Source organism: Adiantum capillus-veneris, chromosome 8 (genome assembly GCF_014529385.1).
Source record: "Adiantum capillus-veneris isolate H3 chromosome 8, ASM1452938v2, whole genome shotgun sequence".
In the NCBI taxonomy this organism is placed as follows: domain Eukaryota; kingdom Viridiplantae; phylum Streptophyta; class Polypodiopsida; order Polypodiales; family Pteridaceae; genus Adiantum; species Adiantum capillus-veneris.
The window spans coordinates 40153130-40175111 of NC_140938.1; the positions used below are offsets into that span (position 1 = coordinate 40153130).

At 43.8% G+C, this 21982-nt stretch overlaps 1 protein-coding gene across 1 annotated transcript; it reads right to left on the reverse strand.

Moving 5' to 3' along the window:
* Positions 1–125: 125 nt before the first annotated feature.
* Positions 126–20356, reverse strand: LOC147452015 (uncharacterized). The gene is made up of 6 exons (XM_086517851.1): positions 19471–20356; positions 2147–2222; positions 1304–2013; positions 1089–1223; positions 867–911; positions 126–765 (listed from the first exon to the last, which is right to left on the reverse strand). Exons 1-6 carry the CDS (start codon positions 20194–20196, stop codon positions 649–651), a joined length of 1809 nt encoding a protein of 602 aa, XP_086373977.1. The 5' UTR covers positions 20197–20356; the 3' UTR covers positions 126–648.
* Between the last annotated feature and the right edge of the window lie 1626 nt (positions 20357–21982).

Consider the following 21982-nt stretch of genomic DNA (forward strand, 5'->3'; position numbering starts at 1 on the left):
ATTTATAAAATCCTCCATTAATGTTCACTTTCTGGAGCACACAACTCTTAACAGAAAATACTATCCATAAAAAATTACAAGAATATGGCTGCAACACCAGCCACTTTTCAACTCACAATTACCCAATTCTAAAATCTTGAAGCACTCTACATTGCATTGCATCCTGAATGGTTCGTTTGATTACACTTATTTGACATGATTTTCTTCTCAACCCACCAGGGAGAGTCTACCTGCTGATTCCTTGCCTTTTACAACAAAATGGTGGAGGGCCATCCCTCAAATAAAGATGTATTTGCCTAAACTAAAGAACTTTTGTTTCAATCTAAGAAAAAGTAATGGTGCCTTGTTAATCTCATCAATAGCTACTAATGTAACATAGATGCACTAAAATATGGGGTCTCTTCTATCAAAAATTATATATCACAATTGGCTTTTGGATTTACGCTAGATGGCTTCCATAAGCTGTGAAATGACTGCTAACCTATGCATGTCAAGAACACGCTGAAGAAGGCATAGAAAAAAGAGGGTTTTGGTGGCGGGATCTTTTTTTTGGGGGGGGGGGGAGGGAAGGGGGGAGTGGGAAAGAGAGAGATTGATTGTATATGTTACAACAAGTTGCTAGACGTTAAAAAATGGGCTCTGCATTTCCTACTCTGCAGCTACGCGCCGCTCCCAATCCTGATAGACCAAATCCGCAGCTGTTCGAGCAGCAGCTGAAGTGCTATACTTTTTTTGCAATGAGGTCAAAAGTGCATTATGCGATTCCTGATGCAAAAAGAAAAAAAAAACTTATGATTCTCCTGATCAGTAATAGAGCAGAATATTTCCTTGAGCGAAGCACTCATCCAAGGTTATTTTCACAGTACCTTCAAAAGCCTCACTTCTTCCCCAAGCACGGCTGCCGCCTCTCTCTACAATAGCGAGCAATGGATGTTTAGTGGTTTTCCAGACATAAAAAAAAGATGATGCAACAAATGTGACTTTGTGAGGCCCATTGAAAGCTATCCTCGAAATTGGCACAACCATAAGGTGAGCATAAACCATAATGGAACAAATTCATGCTCTTGCCCAAAACTAATAAAATTCACCTGTTTGGACATTTCCTGCTCAAGAGCCAAACTCCGTTGCCTCTCTTCTTCAAGCGCTAGCATGGCTGATCTCCGGTGCTGTTCTACAGCTTGAATTGTTTGATAAAGCTTCTCAATCCGTCGGTCCAAATCAATCTATTGACAAAGTTGATTATAGTCAAGAGAAGCACTGAAGATATTAATTTCACAAACTTGAAAATTGAAACTCCGTATACCTCATCCTCCTTTCCCCACTGTCCTTGATCGATTCTACTTTTGGAGGTGTTTATTCTTGAAAAACTCGGATTGGGCATTTCATCTTGAACAATGCTCCGCCGTACCCTTGCCCCATGAAAGCCTGAACCTTTGGGTTGAGAAACAACAGTTTCATTCTTATCTTCTGGCAACCCTTCAGCTGAAGCTCCTCCATTCAAGATTTGTTCTTGCTGAGCCTTCATGGACCCATGCTGTTTTCTGAGAAGAGGACTGCTGCTATGTATAGTCTGTCGGATAGGCTGCCCTCCGCCGGCCTTATTTGGAGAAGGAACATGACCTATTCGCATATCTTGGATGGACTGCCAAATAGGCTGCTTTTGAGGAGTTTGGGCTCTTATTATGGGCTGATTCTCTCTTTTAACAAAAGCAGCGGATACACCAGCACTTCCAGAAGGGAAACGTAACAACTTCCTATCACCATCGACCTCAAGCAAGGGGTACTTTGGAAACTCTGAAATTTTCATTTGGAAGTTCTTATGCTCCCATGCGGGTGATGCAGGACTGCCATACCACTGAGACTTAAGAATTCTGCGCTTGACTGAGGGTCTTTGCAATTGCCTTCCTTTGAAGAAACTTGATTGACATGTCACTATCACAGCTCCAATCAACAGCATACCCAAAGCAATCGAGCCCCAAAACAGACTATTTTGTTGCGAGGGTCTCAGGATTTCTGCAGACATGAAATCACTAAATTTTGGCCATCTGTAAACTAGCTCCTCAATCAGAATGAACTCAACACCATCGATCATCATCACAACAAGCAGAGCCTTGAATCATTGAATGCAGGCATAAAGGAGGCCTACCTGCAAGTGACCAAGCCCTTTCAGTTTCTGCACACACTCCGCTTTTTTTGGTCAGTCCATAGCTCACATTTGTTGCCTGATCCAGTAACAAACTTTTAGAGAAAGTTTTATAACCTGTTTCTTCATGTGTTGAAATTTTACACATCCCATTCAATCAAGAAACAAAGAAAACAAAGTTGGGATTAGGAAAAGCGTTTTTAAGAAAGAGACTATGGATGCAAATAATAGGTGAAAGACCCATACAAAACAATTAAGTTCTAATCGATTATCCTTAGACTGAAGATCATTTAGTTGACCAATAGTTAACATCTAGGCCTTTACTCTATACAATTAAACTTTCAGAAGCTTCAATCAACAAAGAGTGGAGACAAGCTCACACTCTTGACATCTAAACCAAATCACAAGAATTTAGAGCACCTTGACATATAAAAGATCCATGCAAGGTACAACAGCACTCAACTCTCCCACAAGTTTTTTTTCTAGAGCACTCTGCGCAGAGTTTCTCAACGAGTGTGCCACTCAACTCTCCCTCAAGTTTCTTTCCTAGAGCTGTAAGGTGCAATGGAAGTGAATGTTGAACTTTTCTCAAGATGAGTGCTCCAAACTGTGCTCAAGGGTTCCTTTTACTTACGTAAGGGAGAGCCTTCCGTTCCTTTAGTGAGAGAGTGCAATGGACACAAACAAAGTGGTAAACATTGTAAATGAAGGTGCATGAGACTGTGAGATAGAGAGAGAAGAATACGACACCAGAATGTTGTCAAACCCTCCTCCGAAGGCCCCACTCTCTATGGCAAGACCGGTCTACTATTGATTGCACAAAACTCTACAATGCTTGGACTTGCCGACAATGTCGACGACAATGAGGACGACGACGTGACGGGCTGAAATCTGAAAACGCTAATGGCAAAAATCTGCAAATCTTTATCTGCTGAATTCTGACTCTATGTCGGTGACGATGTCGATGGCGACGATGCAACGACGACGTGCTGAAAACGCAGATGCTGAAATCTGCGTTTTCCGGGCTGAAACTACAAACTTCGATGGATTGGACCGTGCGGCAAGGATCTGCTGCGGGAAGGTGAGATCTGCAAGGTTCGGGGGTTCTACTATGCTGAAAACCGAAAATGCTAATGCTTTTGGGGTTTTTGTCGCGATGAATCTACAAAACGCTAGAAGGCTGTGCTGATCCAAAACGCTACGGTTGATCTAGTACTTGATGCAAAAATGCTAGAGGGTCTGTGGTCCTGCTGTCGCCCGGTTGTCCTGCAAATGCAAAACGCTACGGCTGATCTGCAAAGAAAGGAAAACGCTGGCTCTTCTTGTTGATGGTTGAAAACGCTGAGTCTTCTTGCCGGGGGAGTCTTGCTTGAGAAGGTGCACTGGTGGATGTCAGGTCCCTGTTGCCTCTTTTGCCAGAAAGTGATAGCACTAGGTTTCTTATGTACTTGCTTATCAAAATTGCCCTACCTAGTTTCCCAACAAAAGTCACTTAAAAATAATAAGTGAAAATTGGCTAAAATAAGGAAAATAGGTCTATGCATTGTAAAAATGCTCTTGATGGGTTCTGATGAAAATCTGTTGATCATGCTGTGTGCAACCAAAGGATATGCATCTACTCTAAGTGCCTAGACATGCATGGTCTGCGAACAGACTCACAAAAGTGCCATAACACTTCCTAAGCTAATTGGACTGAACCCATGTCATGAAGTAGCTTGTCCACGTACACATAGGGTTAAATGTGTCACGTGACGAGAGCACTATGTGCAAAGTTTTTCAACTAGTGTGTCAATCTAGGCCAACAACCTCAGAGCACTAAATGTGCTCCTTAGGGTTCTACCGGTCTGTTTTCCAGAGCTACAAAATCTGCTTCCAAGGGTTGCTACCAACTATTCACCTAGAGCAAACCTCAATCCCCACAAGACCAAACAATCAAGATTCAGCAAAACAACCTTGCTCTTGCCGTCTTTGACAGCTTCTTCATATCTACCTCAACCTCCATAAATTATACTCCTCTGATATGCCCAAAAAAACAATCTCGTAAAGAAAATGTAAGGTGCAACGGAATGAATGTTTTGCGCTTTGCTCAAGATGAGTGCTCTGAACTGTGCTCAAGGTTCCTTTTGTTCTTATGAAAGATAGAGCCTTCCGTTCTTGGTGAGAGAATGCTATGATCGCAAACAAAGTGAATGGACACTGTGCGTGCAAGTGTATGAGACTGAGAGATAGAGAGAGAAGAGAGATACGACACCAGAGACGTTGTAAAACCCTCCTCCAAAGGCCCCACTCTCGTCGGCGAGAGTGTACTACTTATGATTGCACAAACTGGATGCATGTGACTGATGCAAGTCTAGGCTATGTCGATGATGACGACGGTGATGATGAGACCGACCTAAGGGCTGAAATCTGCAATCTTTTATCTGCTGTCCAAAAACGCTATGGGCTGAAATTTGCGGCTAGTCCAAAATGCTGATTCTGGGGCTGTTTTTTGATGATCTTTGTCGCTGAAAATCTGCAGGTTTAGGGCTGAAAACTGAGGTTTCTTAAGGCTGAAAATTGATGGTCTTTCCGGGCTGAAAACTGATACTCTTTTAGGGTCTGAACTTGCAGATACTTCATGGCTGAAAAACGCTGCATTGGCCTAATGAAAACGCTGAGATACTGCTGTGTTTTAGGGCTGCAAACATTGCTGTCCTGTTGCGATCCAATGCTGAAAACGCAGGCTTATCTGCTGCAGGTCAAGGCTGAAAAACGCTCAGGAAACGGCCCTGCTGATGATGGCGAAAAAGCTAGATGCAAAGGTTAGGATGCTGTCCTGTGTATGCTGAAAAACGCCAAGGCAAGGGGGCTGTTGGCGATGATGCAAAAGGGGAGTACCTGCTGAAAACACCAAGGTAAGGGGATGGCGATGTTGCAAAAAACGCTAGGGCAAAGGTGGGCTGAAATCGCCAACGGATCTTGGAGAGTCTTGCTGAGAGAGGGGGGAACCTGTCGCCAATGGCCTGCTGTTCTCCTTGCTCATCTGCCATTTAGGGCTAACCTTGGTTTGCTTATATATTTTCTTACCCAATTTGCCCTACCTACTTTCCAACAAAAGTCACTTAAATTAATAAGTGAAAAATGTCAAAAATAGGTAAAATAGGCTAAATGCACTGGAAAAATCCCCTAACTGATTCTAATGGATTCTGATGGGAATGCTTATGATCATGCTATGTGCAACCAGAGGATATGCATCTATACTAAGTGACTATGCATGCACGGTCTACGAATAGACTCACAAAAGTGCCATATCACTTATAATCTAGACTGACTGGACTAACGGAACCCTGTTATGCTGTAGCTTGTCCACGGACACATAGGGTTGGATGTGTCACGTGACATCCCCTCCTTTTTAAAGTGAGGTACTGGTACCGAACTGTATGGCGTCGAGGGAGATCGCCAATAGCATCCAAAATCTTGGAAGGGACTCTTCGCCGGCCCACTCTGATGTGTAAGTCGTGCGGTACTTGAACTTCATAAAGGTTTGCAACACTTGCTTCTTTGGGCCGCGCCGAAAGCGACAAAGTCTTCTGTGGCTCCTTCGATGCTTCAACTTCGTCGAGAGTCTTGCTTCTTTCTTCTTCAAGAATCTCCATGGCTGAAAATTCCCGAAACCATTTCCAACACAAAACCATAAACATACCTATTCCATGTAAAGTGAGTGGAAAAAATCGTGTCTTCCTCAAAGACTGTGCATGCAATGTAGATGAACCAATAGACAGAGTGCCAAACCGTTCACCACACACACCAAACAATGAGATCGAATCTTTCTCTTTTGATCGAAAGTAATCAACTGTGGCAATTCACAACGGAAATGCCCATGCTTGGTGCTCATACTTTCATGTGCTCTTTCTACGAATGTAGCATGCCAAGGAAGAGACATGGAATGTGATTTCCTTACATACTTTCAGCTTTTCATGAAAAATCCGCATATATTCGTATTCATCCATGAGAGAAATGTGCTCAACATACAATATGTCATGCCTAGAAAAAGGGATCACATAAAGATGCTGACTAAAATACAGGAAACGATCACGAATAAAACATTCGAACAATGCGTGCATATCAATCATGCGAACACATAATACTTCCTGTGAGGGTTCTTTGGACCTAGGCTAGAGAGCCAAGATCGGTTCTTCCTAAGGGGGGTCTTTGAACTTAGGCTCGAGAGCCAAGATCGATCCTTCGTGATTGATCGAATCTGCAACGAGGTTAGCTTCGCTAGAAAAAGCATCAACTGACACATCATCCTTGTGAACAATCACATCATCTTCATGCAACTCATCATGCTTGTGAGAAATCACATCTTGATCATCATGCAAATCATCATGCTTGTGAGAAATCACATCTTGATCATGCAAATCATCATGCTTGTCAATCACATCATCTTCATGCAACTCATCATGCTTGTGAGAAATCACATCTTGATCATCATGCAAATCATCATGCTTGTGAGAAATCACATCTTGATCATGCAAATAATCATGCTTGTCATTGGCATCCAAATCATCATACTCATCATTATCATACAAATCATTGGCATTCAAATCATCATGCTTCTCATAATCATGCAAATCCTATGTGTCATGCTTTGAAGAAGAAAAGAGTCTCCTTTTCCCGAATCTCTTGCTTCTGTGCCTGAACTTGAGAAAAGAGTCGCAACATCTCTTGCATTCTTGCTTTGGTCTCGCGATCAAATCTTGCTTAACGTTTTTTTTCTTTCAAGTCATACTGACGCTCTATGGTTGCCATTTCTTCTTCGTAGGCCTTTCTGTCTACTTCTCTTTCTTCGCGTTCTAGCTTCCTTTCCATAAACATCTGCTCCAACTCCTCCATAGAAGTTAGTGCAATCCTTGACGTAGATGGGGAAGGGGGAGGGTCGGAAAAACATCCTAGTGGAGAAAATTCTTCTTCGCCTCTCTCATGCTCGTCACTTCCAAGCAAAGTATCCATTCCGCTTCGGGTGATGACCATGCACTATGATCTTTGGTTCTCAAGTCCACGAGGACTTGGGTTCTTGAGGGTCTTGGGTTCTTGGGTGCTTGAGGGTCTTGAGATTCTTGAGGTTTTCTTTCACTTGCAAACCATGTTTGAGAAGGATCTTCTCTTCACTCGAGTTCTACTCCTTTCCGCGGGCGCACCCCTTGGCGGCCTTGCGCTCACACCAAGGTTGCTTTTTCCCACCTCACGTCGATTGGCCGGTCGCTAAGTGCACAGTCCGCTCTCAATGAGTGAAAAGAGACACAAGGGGAGGCTGGACAAGCCCTTCTTTCTTGGGATTCCTGTCACTCTTCAAAAACACGATTAAGAATTGACACGCCCAAGCGAACTTGGGTTCGTGCGACCGCAACAAGCAAAAAAAAATCTTGTGATTCTTGTGGTTCTTTCCTTGAGTGATACAAAACACTGCCAAGGCTCTGATACCAATGTAAGGTGCAACGGAATGAATGTTTTGCGGTTTGCTCAAGATGAGTGCTCCGAACTGTGCTCAAGGTTTCTTTTGTTCTTATGGAAGGTAGAGCCTTCCATTCTTAGTGAGAAAATGCTATGATCGCAAACAAAGTGAATGGACACTGTGCGTGCAAGTGTATGAGTGATGACGGTGATGACGAGATCGACCTAAGGGCAGAAATCTGCAATCTTTTATCTACTATCCAAAAACGCTATGGGCTGAAATTTGAGGCTAGTCCAAAACGCTGATTCTGGGGCTGTTTTCTGATGATCTTTGTCGCTGAAAATCTGCAGGTTTAGGGCTGAAAACTGAGGTTTCTTAAGGCTGAAAATTGATGGTCTTTCCGGGCTGAAAACTGATACTCTTTTAGGGGCTGAACTTGCAGGTACTTCATGGCTGAAAAACGCTGCATTGGCCTAATGAAAACGCTGAGATACTGCTGTGTTTGAGGGCTGAAAACGCTGCTGTCTTGCTGCGATTCAATGCTGAAAACGCATGCTTATCTGCTGCGGGTCAAGGCTGAAAAACACTGAGGAAACAACCCTGCTGATGATGGCGAAAACGCTAGATGCAAAGGTTAGGATGTTGTCCTGTGTATGCTGAAAAACGCCAAAGCAAGGGGGCTGTTGGAGATGATGCAAAAGGGGAGTACCTGTTGAAAACGCCAAGGCAAGGGGATGGCGATGTTGCAAAAAACGCTAGGGCCAAGGTGGGTTGAAATCGCCAAGGGATATTGGAGAGTCTTGCTGAGAGAGGGGGGAACCTGTCGCCAATGACTTGCTGTTCTCCTTGCTCATCTGCCATTTAGGGCTAACCTTGGTTTGCTTATATATTTTCTTACCCAATTTGCCCTACCTACTTTCCAACAAAAGTCACTTAAATTAATAAGTGAAAAATGTCAAAAATAGGTAAAATAGGCTAAATGCACTGGAAAAATCCCCTAACTGATTCTAATGGATTCTGATGGGAATGCTTATGATCATGCTGTGTGCAACCAGAGGATATGCATCTATACTAAGTGACTGGGCATGCACGGTCTACGAATAGACTCACAAAAGTGCCATATCACTTCTAATCTAGACTGATTGGACTGACGAAACCCTGTTATGCTGTAGCTTGTCCACGGACACATAGGGTTGGATGTGTCACGTGACAGAAAATCTCAACCCTCAATCGCCATAAGGTTTAGTGAAACCAATATAAAATTGGTCAAACTGTAACAGACTTGGACACTCCAAGTCAAGAATCAATCGCGACAGCACCAAATAACCACTTCAAAACAATTCACAGATCACAATAGATTTGCACTGGCCCGGCGGAGTTCCGTGCCTAGAGATATTGGCCCCAAAGACTGGCGCCTCTTTCGGTATTTCTTTTTATATTAATCAATCATCAAAGTACAAGAAAGAGGTTAGGGTTTCCCTCTCAGACTCTGCGTCTAGATGCTCTGAGAAGTGAGGCCCTCACCACTAATTTAAAGGTTACAAGGGATGCCCAAAAGCAAAGCCCCAAAAGCTTTTAAAATCAAAAGCATCAGTTCTCTCTCTCTCTCTTAGAGAGTCTTTTTCTCTTTTCTTATAAAAAAATGCAAAATTCGCGTCGATCTTCATTTTTCAAAAAAAAAATTTAATCCAACCTCCGCGATTTCCGGAAATTAGGGTTTTTGATGTCCGCCACGTCATCACTTTGTGACATACCCCCCTCTTGAAAGCATTGTAATCGACCGCGATTACGCCTGCAAAACCGACAAAAGCCATAAACCGTCTTAGCAGACAGTGATTGTTAATACCTACGTACTAGGAACACACATCTAGCACATGTACAAAATCGACAGTCACATCACACGACATCACAGGACATCACATGACATTCAACATTCATTCGGATCTTAGACCATGATTTATCGGCAATGTAGCTAGCAATCACATCTAGGTCCAATCGGGACCTCATCGATGTCCGATTGACTAACCCCTATTGCAACCATGTCTATTCGAGATCAATCATACCAAAATGCTACAGTCATTTCGTCTATCAGTTCCTGCACTCACAAGAAGTCAAGAACAAATCAGTATCATAATCAGGAATTCCATTTCATAAAGTCATCGAGGAGAATACTGTCAGCTCTCAGTATCCCTGAAGCTCAAAGAGACATTAGTGACTTTAGTATCAAAATCAAGGCATCTGTTGACAAGGGAGCGGAGTGACTCCCCTCTTGTGCATCCCACTACACCAGATCTCCAGCCAAGCTGAATTCTGGGTTCCGTTTGGAGTAGACTATGCTAAACCAAAACATCGAGGTAAAGTTTCACAATCCGAGGAGTATCTGCTAGGTCCTCCTCCATCCACTTCGCATCAAATGCAGGAAAGTTCTTGACCTTAACCAAGAACCCGCCTTCGGACTTTACCTTTCTTCGTATCGTTATGTGCCAAAATCTGTTCAGAAACAAGGACTTCCTCGTTTTCTTCCACTTCGGGTTGCTCATCAGGCTCCCCATCATCAAGCACATCACCCTTAACAGGGTTCAAGAGACTCACATGCAATGCATTATGAATCCTCCAAGTATATGGCAGTTTCAATCGGAAGGAGACATCATTTATCTTGTCAGTGATCTGGAAAGGTCCGTAGTATCACATACTAAGCTTTGGAAAAAGCCTCTCCTTTCCCTTTTTCTTTCTTAGGCGTGCCTTCTCAAAAGTAAGAGCACCCAATCATCCTCCTTCAATTTCAAGTCGCGACGATGGCGATCCGCTGCCTTTTTCTGTCGTTCTTGAGACTCCTGCAAAGTCTCGCGAACCTTGGCAAAAGCCGTATCCAAATCTCGCGAATATTCATCCGCTTCAAATATCTAATCTTTCGTGCTCAGGAAGGATGGAACCTTCGCAGCACTTTCAACAATCTCACATGGCGTCTTCCCCGTCGAAGAGTGTATCGTGTTATTATAGGCAAATTCCACCAAAGGTAAGTTCTTTTCCCATTGAGTCTTCTGATCCAAGATACAAGACTTCAATAAATCTAAAATCACTGAATTGGCAATCTCAAATTGCCCGTCAGTCTGCAAGTGGAACGATGACGAGAACTGCAACTGCGTGCCAATGTTCTCCCAAATTGCCTTCCGAAACAAACTCATAAATCTGGGGTCTCTGTCGAAGACAATCGTCTCAGACGTGCAATGTAATCAGAAAATCATCGTGATCTTTCTGTGTTCTCGGGAGATCAAAAATGAAATCCATTGCAATACTTTCCCAGGGGTGGGTGGGTACGGGTAAAGGCTGTAACAATCCCTGTGCCTTATGCCTATCAAACTTGACCTTCTGGCATACCAAGCAACTGCGCACAAACTCTTCCACATCCTTTTTGAGTCTCGACCCAAAGAAGTATCTCTCTACCCCCTTCATGGTGGTAGCAATGCCGCGGTGACCCGTAAAAGGTGGGCAGTGGCATTCAGTCATAACCTTATCCCTCAACAGCTGTGTAACGCACAACATAGTCTGTTTCATCAAGTAGCCTTCCCGAAGGGAGTATCCAGCTACTGTCTCCCCATCCCGTATCCGTGTGAAAATATCTGCAAAATCTGTATCTGTGGCATACCGTTCGACCATATCCTCGAAGAACCTATGATGTATCGCGGAAATAGCCAGAACCAACGGTTTCCGAGACAAAGCATCTGCCACCACATTCTTTTGTCCCTGCACATGGACAATCTGGAAGTGGAACTGTGACAAGATGTTCGCCCACCGCATCTGCTTTTCCGAAAGCTGCTTCTGTGACAAGAAGTAGCGCAAACTCTGATGGTCTGTAAAGACAGTAAAATCCGCTCCGAGTAGGTAATGCTGCCACTGAGTAAGAGTATGGATAACCGCCAAAAGCTCTTTCTCATAGATCTGTGGTGTCATCTCCGGCCAAGAGAACAAACGGCTCTCGTAAGCTATGACATGGCCTTCTTGCATCAAGACCGCACCTAGACTACGACCACAAGCATCACAATATACTTCAAATGACTTCTGCAAGTCCGGCAAAGTCAAAATAGCATAGTCACAAGGGACGCATTCTGGGACGGGGGAACGGGGGACGGGGGACGGGGCTGAAATGGATTTTTAGTGTAAAAAAGAGAGCGGGACGGCAAGTGGGGACGGAAAAGTGGGGACGGGAAGCTCGAAAAAGAGCGTCCCCTGTTACTATGCAAAATAGGTCCCGTAGTCAATTTCTCTTTCAATGTCCGAAAGGCAGTCACCTCTGTGGGTCCCCACGAAAAAGGTACTCCTTTCTATGTCAAGGTATGCAAAGGGGAAGCAACCTCTGCAAACTGTCGTATGAACCGCCTGTAGTACGAACACAGTCCCAAGAAGCTTCTAACTTCATGGACATTCCTCAGATCGTGCCAATCACGGATAGTCTCTATCTTGGCCGGGTCCATTTGCACTCCTGCTGTGTTGACACAATGTGTCCCAAAAAGTGAATCTCTGGTAGGAAAAAAATCACTTTTCTTTGCATTAATCACTAACGTGTGATATCGTAATGCCTGAAAGACTTGAAGCAGATGATCTCTGTGTTCTGCCTCATTCTTGGAGAAAACAATGATGTCGTCAAAGAAAGTGCCAACAAATAGCCTGTACTCTCGAAAAATCCTGTCCATCATCCGGTTTAATATCGCAGGAGCATTGGTTAAGCAAAAAGGCATCACCAAAAACTCAAATAACCCAAAAGTCGTCCGAAAAACTGTCTTGTAGACATCTCCTGGCACTATCCTTATCTGATGATATCCACTCTTCAAGTCAATCCTGCTAAAGCACGAGGATCCCTGTAACCTGTCGAGTATATCATCGATCCTAGGCATCGAAAATCTGTTCTTGATGGTGATTTCGTTGAGAGTGCTATAATCGATGCACATTCTCCAAGATCCGTCTTTCTTCAAAACCAACAACACTGGAGAGCAATACGGTGAAGTACTAGGCTGGACAAGACCCTTTTCCAAGAGGTCTTTCATCGGGCTCATAATCTTTTCATTCTGTACTCGGCTCACACGGTAAGGTGGCCGATTCGGTGGCGTGCTTCCAGGTATCAAATCAATGGTTTGATCTTCAAGCCCTCTGAAAAGCAATCGGCATGAGTGTGGAGAAAAATCTTCATGTTCTTTTGATCAGGTCAAAACATATTCAACCTTTATCCATCGTTCAGTTCTCTTCCAAAAGAATGAGTAAGAAACTGAAGTTCATCAAGTACAATCTCTAAGCCCTTCATTTATCAAAGTCGATTTCTCGGCCCGGTAGTCAACCACGGCGTAGTTCTTGTGGTACCAAGGGATCCCGAGTAGAACGTCACTCGCGTGCCCTGAACACCCCTGTCATTACAAACAAAGTTTGCCAATGCTCGGTGTAATGGCAACATCCCATCCGGGTGCCAATCGAACTACCTCCGCCTATGGCGTCAGTTTGTTGGGCGTAATTTCCAAATCGAGCCGCCAATTCCAAGTGAAAAGAAGTTGGCCTTGGCTCCTTCAAAAGAGCTTCTTGATCCTTCACTTTGCCCCAAAAGCGGCAAAGTTTGTACTTTCATTCATTAGATTTGGTGTAGGTCCCATGCCATGCGATACCAGTTCTGCTTTTCTATCTGCCTTTTCTGCCACATTCCTCAGCTGCTCTCGAACTCTCAGACCTGTGGTCATCTTTATCATTTTGTTCTTTCTGTGCCTTTTTAGGGCACTTCGCGGAGATATGTCCATGTTCCCCGCATCCAAAGCACTTCCCCTCTCTAATGAAGCGAGCTCTCTCCTCATGAGCAAGCTTGGGTCGTGCATCCTTTTTCTCTGGGTTGCTCTTTTTCTTTCTACTTTCATTCCCAGAAGTCTATTCGGCTCGTTGTGTCATGGCCTTATCTGTGGGGTAGGTCAAACTGCCAGAGTGAATGGCAAAGCCCCGCTTCGCATGACTCATCAACTCCTGAATAGAAGCTGACTTTTGTTCCAAACAGTGATCTCGGATCTCTGTAGGTAGACCCAAGGTAAACCGCTCAATCTGTTCTCTGAACGAGATCTTCTTGAATGAAGAGACGGGTAGAAAAGAGTTCCAGAATCTTTCACAGTAAAAATTCACTGTATCGCTCTTGGTCATCCGAAGATGGTTCCAAGCAGCTCATATATCTCGCTCAAACTCTTGAGTCAACCAAGAAGAAATAAAAAGCCTCTTGAATTTCAGCCATGTAACTGGCACAGTCTTGCTTAATAGAAGCGTGGACCACCAAGTACGAGCATTCCCCTTAAAATAAGAGGCAGCTATCCGAATCTTGGAGTGCTCTGAATAGCGTCCTCCCGCGAAAGCGATGTCAAATTGCTGTATAAAAGACAAAGCCTTCGAAGCATCTGAGTATCCTGAAAAAGTATCAAACTTATCAAGTGGCCACCTTCCTTAAACTCTCCGACTTTCTTGCTTTTATCTTCGAGAAAGTCATACTGGTTGGCTTTGTAAAAATTCTTCTTGTTCGCATAAAACCTTCCGTCATCGGAGTCTGAGTTGTCTGTAGACAAGTCCTCAGTAGAACTGTCAATCTCTGGGCGAGATGTAGCCTTCTTTCCCTTTTTCTTGCCCTTTCCGAAGCTTTGTTTCTTGCTTCGCTTTTTACCTTTTCTGTCTTCTTCGCTCAAATCTGAAGAACTAGAAGAACTGTCAGAAGAAGAAGAAGAAGAAGAACTGGGTACTCCTTCAAATCGAACACGCTTCTTCTGTTTCTTTGCCTTGTCAAAAGTCGAATGACGACCCAAATAACTTGGAAAGTCAGTGCTTTTCTTCTGCGTTTTGCCGTGCTTTTTGGCTTTCTTTTGCGCGTCAAAAAACTGAGCAATCCGTGCATCAACCACGTTCTCCAGTTCCTTCTCCGTATATTTCTTGGAGGCAGTAGGTTTCTTGAGAGCGAGTTTCGGGAGTGGTGTTGTGGTTCCCTGCCACTCCATCTGTACCTCTTCCAAAGAGGTCTAGTTCATATATTTTGCCATCTTTGGGTCCTTGGCAAAATTGAGCATCATCTTTGTTGCATCGCCAATCAATTGACGACGCTCCATCTCTCTTTGCTCCGCCTGAGTAGGCCGAGGCGAGCCATACTCTCTGTCTGAATCTTCGTTGTGATCCCAGCCCGCATCTCCAGATGCAGAGGGAGTCGACTGATCATTGCCTGAAGCCATAGGTGCCGCGGAAAAAAAATTCGGGGATCGGATTTCCCGTAGAAGAGAAATCGGCCGTGCTCTGATACCATTGTAACAGACTTGGACACTCCAAGTCAGGAATCAATCGCGACAGCACCAAATAACCACTTCAAAACAATTCACAAATCACAATAGATTTACACTGGCCCGGCGGAGTTCCGTGCCTAGAGATATTGGCCCCAAAGACTGGCGTCCCTTTCGGTATTTCTTTTTATATTAATCAATCATCAAAGTACAAGAGAGCGGTTAGGGTTTCACTCTCAGACTCTGCATCCAGATGCTCTGAGAAGTGAGGCCCTCACCACTAATTTAAAGGTTACAAGGGATGCCCAAAGCAAAGCCCCAAAATCTTTTAAAATCAAAAGCATCATTTCTCTCTCTCTCTTAGAGAGTCTTTTTCTCTTTTTTTATTAAAAAAAAAAAGCAAAATTCGCGTCGCTCTTCATTTTTCAAAAAAAAAATAATCCAACCTCCACAATTTCCGAAAATTAGGGTTTTTGGCAAAAATTAGGGTTTGTGGGAATTTTAGGGTTTCTATTGTCCGCCACGTCATCACTTTGTGACACAAACAACCTTGCTCTTGCCTTCATTTGGAATCGTCTTCCTATTTATCTCAGAGTTGTCAAAAATACTATTTGTACAGCTGGTAAAAAACTGCATAGACTTGTTACCACAAAACTTGAAAGTTCAAACAACTTAAGGGCAGGACACAATCACCTGAAAAGAGAGGGCTGGTTGCCCTCCAAAGAAGTATTTTTGGCCCTAATGTAGGGGCCCCTGGAGGTATTTCTTTATCTATTAAGCTTTCACAAGTTACAACAATTCTCTCCAAATCAGGGAAACGTCTTCAACTCTTAGTAAGTACTAGTTTTATAGCTCTTAAATTGGCTAAAAATTGACTCTCCAAAAGCATCTGAACTGTTAGCAATAACAAGATGTAAAAAAGTATGCGAGTAGGGAAAAGCTGGTGCACGGGGAATTGGTCGTGCTATGTCCACCTCGTCATTAGAATAGTTCCTAAGGGTTTTGTAAACCGCAAAACAAAATGGGGTTCTTTTTTCTGGGTTTCAAGGTTTTGGCCAAGGGAAAAAACTGTGAATCGGGTTTCCGGATTTTATGCGTACCTAGTGCATACATATACTACATAAAAGCCTTAAAATGTTCGACCAATTGCAATAAAAATGTGTGCACTATTCGTTGTGAATTGAGGTAATCATCCAAGCTTATCACACTCTCCTTGAGAAATCTCGGGAATGAACTTAAACTTCTTGATGCCAACTATCTACATCACCTGAGCAGGATGAGGACGTCACAAAATTCTTCTCCAAGAGCCGGAGGTTGTAATTGCATGTCAGGTGCAACAGAATTGAAATGGTGACAAGATCTAAACTTTACACCTCCACAAATCTTTACTTCTTTCCTTGCTTGAATGTGTATTACTTAGCACGAATGATGGTTCCTTGTAGAGAGAGAGAGAGAGAGAGAGAGAGAGAGAGAGAGAGAAGGAGAACGACACTCGAAGGGGTCCCAACCAATCCTCTCAAGGGATCCCCACACCGTTGGCGATGTGGTATTTGCTTTTGATTGCATAAATGGAATGTACACATGCAATGCCTCAATGCAAACTATACTAACTCAAATGGGGAATGTCACTGCAGTAACTTTTCAAAACGAGGTACCTCCACGACAGAATTGATGCACCTTTGGATCCGTCTCACTGAGGGGTTGCTAATGGCCACCAAGGGGTAGATCTGGGCTGATTTGCGTTCTTCCTGATGTGAGAGGAATGAAAAGCTGAAAATGCAGATGATGATGGAACCGATAATGGACAGCAATGGGAGCACTCGATGTGGCGAGGGAATGGCCGAGAAGAGGCTCAATGGGCTGCCGAAGGACCAGGCTACAACGGCGAATGCGTGTTTAGCAAGCGAAGGCTTTCCGGTGAGGGAATGCGCCTGAACTGTGATGAATGTTGGGCTATGGATAACTGCTTTAAGTACCTCTGAAGGCTTCGGTAGGGCAAACTTTGAAGACAAAGTTATAAAAATAAATCATTCTAATAAACTTGACCACGCAAAGTTTCTCAGTGAAACTATCGCACATCTGCCAACCTGGGAATCCGATTGACGCGGGGAATGGCTCGTTGGATTCCTCTAACCTAAAATCACATGCACGTCGTACCAGATGCTCACCATAGCGTAACAACATCTGTCAAAACACTTGTACAAATCATTTATGCAAAAGGGTTCCAAAACTAAAAAACCTCATCTTATGGACTCGTCCGGACATGCAGGTCCTACGAGCAGGCTCACAAAATTTTGTACTAATCCTCCTAGGACTCTAGACACTCCTATCTAGAGATATGTACAGAATTGCCTCTGGAAGTCGATGAAGCATATCCACCTTGGCACACAGAGCCGTATGCACGTGACATTGGCCAACACCAACACTAGCCATACAAGCATGCCCTATACCATAGTGAACCAATAGAGTGGTGTATACTCCAACACCCCTCTTGGTATCTAATGTTGAACAAACCACCAAAAGCCGAAGATGTGAGACCTACAAGTTGCAATGTCCGTTGAAGGACAATACCTAGCGAGTGTAGCAACAAAATGGGGAATGATAACTACAAAGAAATCTCCGTAGTAGGACATTGTCACGAGTAGTGTAGAACAATTGTTCCTACAAAGGAAAGGTACTCTTGTTGGGTCTAAAGGCCCTCTGGACACCTCTCTTGTATATTTTTTATACCCTCTTATTCTTTGGGTGTGAACTCCAAGTTCTTTTGTCTTCATGATCTTAGTTCTCATATGCAATAGATTCGAGATGAGCTTTCTATTTGTGGCAAGGTAATCACTTCGAAGGATATGGCTACTCGACTTCTGGCCACACTTCCCTCACAATACGACTCTCTTGAGTCTTCATTAGTCCCTTGTTTCCTCAACTCGTGCTACCATTCAAGAGAATCTTCTACCTACTTTGCATCTGATTTCTCAGCATCTTCAAGATCAAGATTCCCCTGACCAGCTTTAGCAACTCATGGTGGTGGAACTACTACTCAGCAAGGACAACTTGGCAGTGGGCACTACTCCCTAGCAAAATCCACCTTGTTTTACTTGTGCCTATTGTGGAAGGCATGGACATACAATAACCAAATGTTATCGGAGACAATGTGAACATCACAGAGCTGCAGATGGTAATGGTTCTTCTAGGACCGAGACAACTTCTTCCCCCACTACAACCTACTCCTAATGCCTCAACCGAGTTAATGACTGCCGGCATTGCCCTTTAGCCACTTTAGCTGCCCCTTTTCCCTGCTCCTATGTTAATTCCATTGGACTTAAGAGTGTTGAAGATTTCTTCTTGACCTCAAGATTCATTCTCCCTTTGACAAAGTGTTCTACTTCACGAGGGGTATCGCGACCTCAACTGTTACTCAGCACAAGTTCTACTTCGTAGAAGGGTACCACGATCTCAAATGTTGGTCAACTCATGAAACAATTCCAATCCGATAGGGAAAATCCAAAGATATACAGAGCCTCCATGGCAACCACCTCCATAGAGGATTTTACTAATCCTGGTGGACCAAATAATATGCCTTGCATTAATAGGACGCTACTGCAACTCATGTGTTAAAAACAAAATGCCAGCTCCTCATAGAGATCCCACGGACATGAGGGATATTTGGGGACAAGGTTGGCACATACACAACCCCCCCCCCCCCCCCCCCCCCCCCAAGGCCCCCCTGATGTCGCCTCATGGGCCTATTCCACCCGCAATGCTAGTGCTCTTGATGCTCACGCCTTTCGCGCTCTAGACGAACCCACAAAAGGTACATAGAAATGGGGTACTTAATATTTCTCAACTTGCGTTATAAAACAACATTGAGGCTGATTGCAATCAATAGCCTCTACAAACGAAGTACGCTGCTCCGAGCCCAAGCCTACTCTCCTCTACTCGCACTTGCGATCAAAGTACTCAAAATTGAGAGCCCTTGAGCTCTGATACCATGTCAAAAAAACACGCTGTGGGAGCACATAGAGAGAGAGAAAGAGAGAGAGGGTCAACTATTTTCTCGGCAATGAATTGATGTATTTTCAATGGGGCACATGTATTCTTTTATGCTCCAATAATGGACTTGCCCCCAATTCAATGTGTCTATACGTAAACGATACCTTAACTTTGACTTTATGGCTCCAATTGGGCTTCCATATGAGATGCATTACATTGACATAAACACATTCCAAGTTAAACAAATGATGCAACAAACTTTGACTCCCCTCATATGCAAGATAACTTTGTATCCTGTAGTACATGTCAAATATTCTAGGTTGAGGGAATGATAGAACAAATGCAATCATTGCCCTAATAAAGAAACCCCCCCCCCCCCCCCCCAACACACACACACACACACACACACACACATGCAGATATAATATACACGCAAGAACACAGAAAGACAGTAGCAACGCACTTCAGACATCATTAAAATTGTCTAAAATTATAGACCTGTGGGACTGTTCTTTAGAAAAAGTTCAAACAAGGAAACGTCGTTCACTTAACTACGTATGTCACTACAGATCAATACTACAAACGTTTTTCAAACAAAATTACCCAGCCTGCGTATGTACTCACCCTACCTGCTTAGAATCAGAGAGTGCCACATCCACCAAACCATCACCCGAGATTTCTGCTCGGCGGATATCTTTCATCTCATCAGGTTCCATGCGACTTCTAAATGCTTTGGAACGAGCCTCTTGTAACAATAAGTCTTCTTCTGAGCTCGGACTGTGGACATTACCATGACTGCCTCCAGAGTGTATAGTGTTGGCAGAAAATTTCCATCGGCCCTGAGATAAACCTCCACCATGCAATGCAAAAGAAGACCAAACTGCAGGGTCAGCATGTGTATGTCCCTGTGAGCGTAGTTGCGTAGAAGCCATATTGTCAAGCGATGCTGAAATAGAACTCTGCACAGAGCTCCCACTAATCAACCTTTCATGGAAAAGAATCTCCAAGGGCTCACTTTGAGGGAGTAAATGACTTGCAAGAGCAAGATCTCGATCTTGATTTGAGGCTTCAAACCCTAGCAGATGTTTAACGGCAGCATGAACACCAGGCGAAGGTGTATATCCATCTAGAATCTCTGTAGCGTTGATCAAAGCTCCAATTAGGTTCTCTACAAGAGTGACCTTGAGCTCGGGAAAGGAGAAGCTATCAAGCCCGCCTCGGTCGTCATAGCTTCTGAAACTCTGCTCCCTCGAGGAGGGACGGCTGGCCATGGAAGGGGGAGGTGGGGTGAAGGCCCCGCGACCATGGCTCTCGGGGCCAAGGGGAAGCTGCAGTGAGCTCCAGCCAGAGATCATCGTGGAAGCATGGCAATGAGCTCTGTATGTAAGAGAAGAGGCCTAATGAGTTAGAGGACAGCCATAGCTACAGTACAGACAGCTCGCATTGCTGCCAAATGGAGGGAAAGAAGACCCTTGTCGCGTGCGTGTGCAGAAGAGATACGCGTGAAATGGGGGGTGTCTTCACACGGCTTGAGTCGTTATGATCACGATGCATAGAATGTTTAATGAAGCATAATGTTTAAAGTAGAAAGCAAAATTACATGGGTATAATACAAATGTATGGGGCTACATTCTTTGCTAACAAGCTCTAATAGTAGAAATAAAATTTACATGGGGGTGATTGATACAATACAAAATCTTGCTCTATGGGCCAAAAAAAAGTGATATATATCTAGTAGGTGAGACAAATGTTTTTTGGCCTCCCAAAGGGCAAAGGCTTAGAGTTGTCTTTTCTTTTTTTGGCTAAAACTAATTTTGATTTATAAAAAATTGACATAATTTCTTGTTGGCTAAAGTAGACAGAGGGACATCTCATGATGATGTAATGGCTTTAAACATAGTAATCAATTTTTTATCTTCAGAAAAAAAAACTCTATTGGTGGACTAAAACTAGCGTAATTGATAAGAAAAGGAAAGGTGCCAAATAGGGATGTTCAAAGTTTTCGGGTGCTTTATTAAAGGGAATATGTTGAGATGTTGTCGTGGCTTTGAGAATAAAAAAAGGGAGGGGGCGGGGGGGCACACGTGGAGGAGAGACAGAGAGAGAGAGAGGGACAAGGAGAGAAAGATGCCATGTGTTGAGGTGAAGTCGAGCTGACATAGTGATTTTTTTTCGTCTGTGTAATCTCGACAGTACATAGGTAGGGGTGGAGGGTCCCATCCTTGCCCTGCGGGAGATGCGAGGCATTGCAAAGCTTCGGGTGAAATTTGTGAGACATTGCGAAAGTGGGGGTGGAGGCCTACAATGTAGGCTCAAGGCAAGAGGAGTTGCCTCAGCACACATGGTCGAAGGTGGAGAGGAAGAGCGAGGTTTTCTTTTTGTTTCCAGTTAAGGAGCTGCTTTCTACCTTGAATGGAAGGTGGACAAAGGAGAGATTGCAGGTAGTGCTGAGCGGAAGGACGTGGCCAAAGAGGGAGAGAGCGCAAGCCTATGACGTTGAGGACAATGCTACAGAGGTATATAGAGAATGGGAAGGGGAAGTGATGGGGGGAAAGGGTTGCGCATGGCGCACGATGATGAGAGGTGCTTGTGTTTTCCCTCTGGATTCCCATATTCCTTTTAAAGAGAAACATGCAGATATTTTCTCTCTCTCTCTCTCTCTCTCTCTCTCTCTCTCTCTCTCTCTCTCTCTCTCTCTCTCTCTCTCTCTCTCTCTTTGCGCTTCTTGTGGAGCCACATTCGATAAGGGATGTTTTTATGATGAAAGCACGTGACAATGCTTACCCTATCATCTTGGGGAGGCCGTGGCTACTTGCAATAGGGGCCAAATGGGATTGGGAGAGTAGCATGTTTACCTTGCCAGACAAAGAGAAGGGAAGACAAATAGTGTTAGACTTCAAGACCAAAGAGAGCAATTTTTAACCTTTTTGACAAGTATGATTTGCATATTCTTAACTTAGCAGCTAAGGACAATTGCTTTTCTAGCAGAGAGATGGGTATTGGAAATGGTAATATATTTATTTATTGCAGCTGACAGGTGAAAAAAGCTCACTTAATGTATGGACTATGCAAAAGGAAGCACATTTATGAAAATTTCATTATTTTAAGTGCTCTTTATGGTCTATGGTCATTATTATGTAT

Bases quoted from the DNA above. Each gene is read 5' to 3' on its own strand.
- LOC147452015 (XM_086517851.1), bottom strand. From the start codon at position 20,196: ATGATCTCTGGCTGGAGCTCACTGCAGCTTCCCCTTGGCCCCGAGAGC. The intron at 1,224-1,303 runs GTATACGGAGTT...CTTTGTCAATAG, and splicing joins AGTGGGGAAAGGAGGATGAG to ATTGATTTGGACCGACGGAT. The intron at 912-1,088 runs GTGAATTTTATT...TCGCTATTGTAG, and splicing joins AGCAGGAAATGTCCAAACAG to AGAGAGGCGGCAGCCGTGCT.